This window comes from Engraulis encrasicolus, chromosome 15, assembly GCF_034702125.1.
Source record: "Engraulis encrasicolus isolate BLACKSEA-1 chromosome 15, IST_EnEncr_1.0, whole genome shotgun sequence".
Classification (NCBI taxonomy): Eukaryota; Metazoa; Chordata; class Actinopteri; order Clupeiformes; family Engraulidae; genus Engraulis; species Engraulis encrasicolus.
In genome coordinates, this window is record NC_085871.1 from 41,346,858 (window position 1) to 41,349,357 (window position 2,500).

The 2,500-nt window shown below is 45.9% G+C and overlaps 2 protein-coding genes across 2 annotated transcripts in view; one reads left to right on the forward strand and one right to left on the reverse strand.

Annotated features, from left to right (window-relative positions):
- ccdc146 (coiled-coil domain containing 146) overlaps positions 1–2,500 on the reverse strand; it is a 69,189-nt gene that overhangs the window by 55,226 nt on the left and 11,463 nt on the right. The window lies entirely within an intron of this gene.
- The window catches only part of LOC134464075 (MAP7 domain-containing protein 2-like), a 3,965-nt gene that overhangs the window by 1,339 nt on the left and 126 nt on the right, over positions 1–2,500 (forward strand). The window contains exons 2-3 of the mRNA XM_063217516.1: positions 1,518–1,667; positions 2,232–2,500. The exon at positions 2,232–2,500 is cut by the window's right edge and continues 126 nt beyond it. Of these exons, the coding sequence (XP_063073586.1) occupies positions 1,518–1,667; positions 2,232–2,500 (419 nt within the window). The remainder of the gene's footprint in view (positions 1–1,517; positions 1,668–2,231) is intronic.

The following is a 2,500-nucleotide window of genomic DNA, read 5'->3' on the forward strand; positions in this document are numbered from 1 at the left end:
TCAAAGGACTTTTGTCAGGTTCGCAGGTTCGCACAGTTTTCCTGCAGTGTCTGCGAATTTCTGTTGTCGTGGTGATTTTCTGATTGCTAAATGCGAAAATGCTCTGCTGTGCCTTGACCAACACCATGCCTGACCTGTCAGTAGAGCAACGTTTCTGCTGCTTTTCTTTTGCCAAGAACAGTGACACAAGCAAGGGAAATGACGAAATTGTTGCGAAATTGCGCCCATCCCTAAACCTAACCAGTCACAGGGTGTTGTGGAGCACGAGTCATCATGCTAAGGCATAGTGCACACATGCGATACACTTAGGGATGCACAATACCACTTAAAAAAAAAAAAACTGATACGAGTACGAGTACATCGATGTCTGTACTTGCCGATACTGAGGCTGAATTCGAAACAGGGAAGGCAGCTGTCCTTCCAGTGAGCTAACTGGACATCGAGTCATGAAGTGTGGATCGAAACGAAAAATTGCTTTATTTCCTCTCTCGGCAGTTGACTGCATTTGTGGGCGTAACGGGGATATTTGAGGTCAGCATCAGATGTTGACTTCGCTGCCTTGGTACCCAACATGCTGTGCGCCACCTCCCTCTCAACCGGAAACCTGAAAAACAAACATGGCTACTACCCAAGCTACTACCTTATCATACTCTTTATTCTGACACTTATGTATGTAGATATTGAAAATCGAATGGATAAATCAACATTGTAGTATCTAAATATGCTGTCGCTAGATCTATTTATAGCCTATTTTACGATTCCGCCGTCTGACGATCATTCACCATTCAAATAGCATGCGTAAGCTAAGCGCTAACGTGATGAACGTAACTCCCGCAATAGAATCGCCGTAACATCAAATGCGCAAGGCGGCGCACTCGTTAGTGCCGTTCGTAACGGCTGCCTCATCAGCTAACTTCACATATCTGATCAGTGACCTGTTTGTGTAGTAGGTGAGTCATCGAGTCACTGCCTCCCGTTTCGAATTGGGCCTGAGTACCGATACCGATACTTTTGCCCACAACATAAAATAAAAATGCACAACTTTTTTTTTCACCCGTGATATTTGTTTTACTTTCCATTTCCTTATCGATTTAAACTTACAGTAAGTTAGTAAATGTATGAGGCAGCACTTTTTCCCCCTTGAGTACGAGTATAATGAGTAGCGAGTATCTGGGCCGATATGGGTGCATCCCTAGATACACTGTTCAAATCGGCATGTTATCTTACTAAGTTGTATGATGCCATGTTGCCACTTGCTTTTGCCAAGCAGCAGCTGTTCTTCCTGGGATCAATGAACAATTTGACCAAAACAAATATAGACGCCACAAAGCATGAAAGTGGATGCAATGCGGTCAGTGTAATTTGGGCAGAGTAAAAAAAAGCCTCTAACCGCATGCCTTGTTGAATGGTCATACACCAAATTAACTAAAACACAAATTTCTATGACATTCAAATACCTATGACTTCGTTTCTTACATCTCACCAACCAAAGGATTTACGCATTTTGTTCACATTAGTCCTCCAGCTACAGGAAAGATCTGCCCTCAATGGCGACGCCAGACCTCAGTGTACTCAAGGAGGAGGTGACGCGTGCCAGGGAGGAGGTGATGGCAGACCTGCAGCAGCTGAGGGAGGAGGTGGAGCAGCTGAGGAGCCTCAAGGAGGAGGTGAGGAGTAAAGACTGACTACTTTTTTTAGATGCGTCCCACGCATCTCTATAAGAGGCTTTGGCGTCCATGGGTCGGTGGTGTCCACAATGAGGCAGAGTTGAGTAAAAAAGATTGAGAACCACTGGCATAGACGGACGCATCTGTTGTCTGCCTGTCAAACTTTTTTTTTTTTACAGGTTTCTGGTTGTACTCTGTTCCACTTCTCTTTCGGTGGAATCACTCGACATCTTATCATAGTGAGATGTCTCGTTCATCTCCCTCAGAGAACCGGGATTACCCTCAGTAACCTATAGTTTGGTGAGTTATCGTTCGTGAACGTAGAAAAGGGAGATATCCTCCGCGCTCCTGCGCTTCACAATCTGGTGCGTCACAGGAAAGGACTTGTAGATGCAGGGAAAGAAAAGAGTCACCGGAGCTTCTTCAGATGTGGAAGCTTACCATACTTGTTTTATTGAGCAAGTGCCAAGAATAAAGTTTCGACATTCTCACATCTTCTTCAGAGTCATTATCATTATCGTTAGCGTTGAGTGAAATATGTGTCATCTCTGTGGTGGCTCACAGGTGCAGCAGTTGCGGCAGTGCTGTGAGAGCAGTAGGAGTGGGTCACAGTTCCTCAACATGCTGGAGGACGAACCGGAGAAGGAGGAGGAAGAGGAGGACGAGGAGGATGAGGAGGCCCAGCAAGACCAGCCTGGGGGTAGGGACCACACCCCTCCTGGGAAGGGGGAGACGAACCCCACCAAGAACCCCACCAAGACCAAAGACCCCACCAAGACCAAGGACACAACCCACACAGTAAAAATACTCATCCTATTTCAACTGTTAAAGGG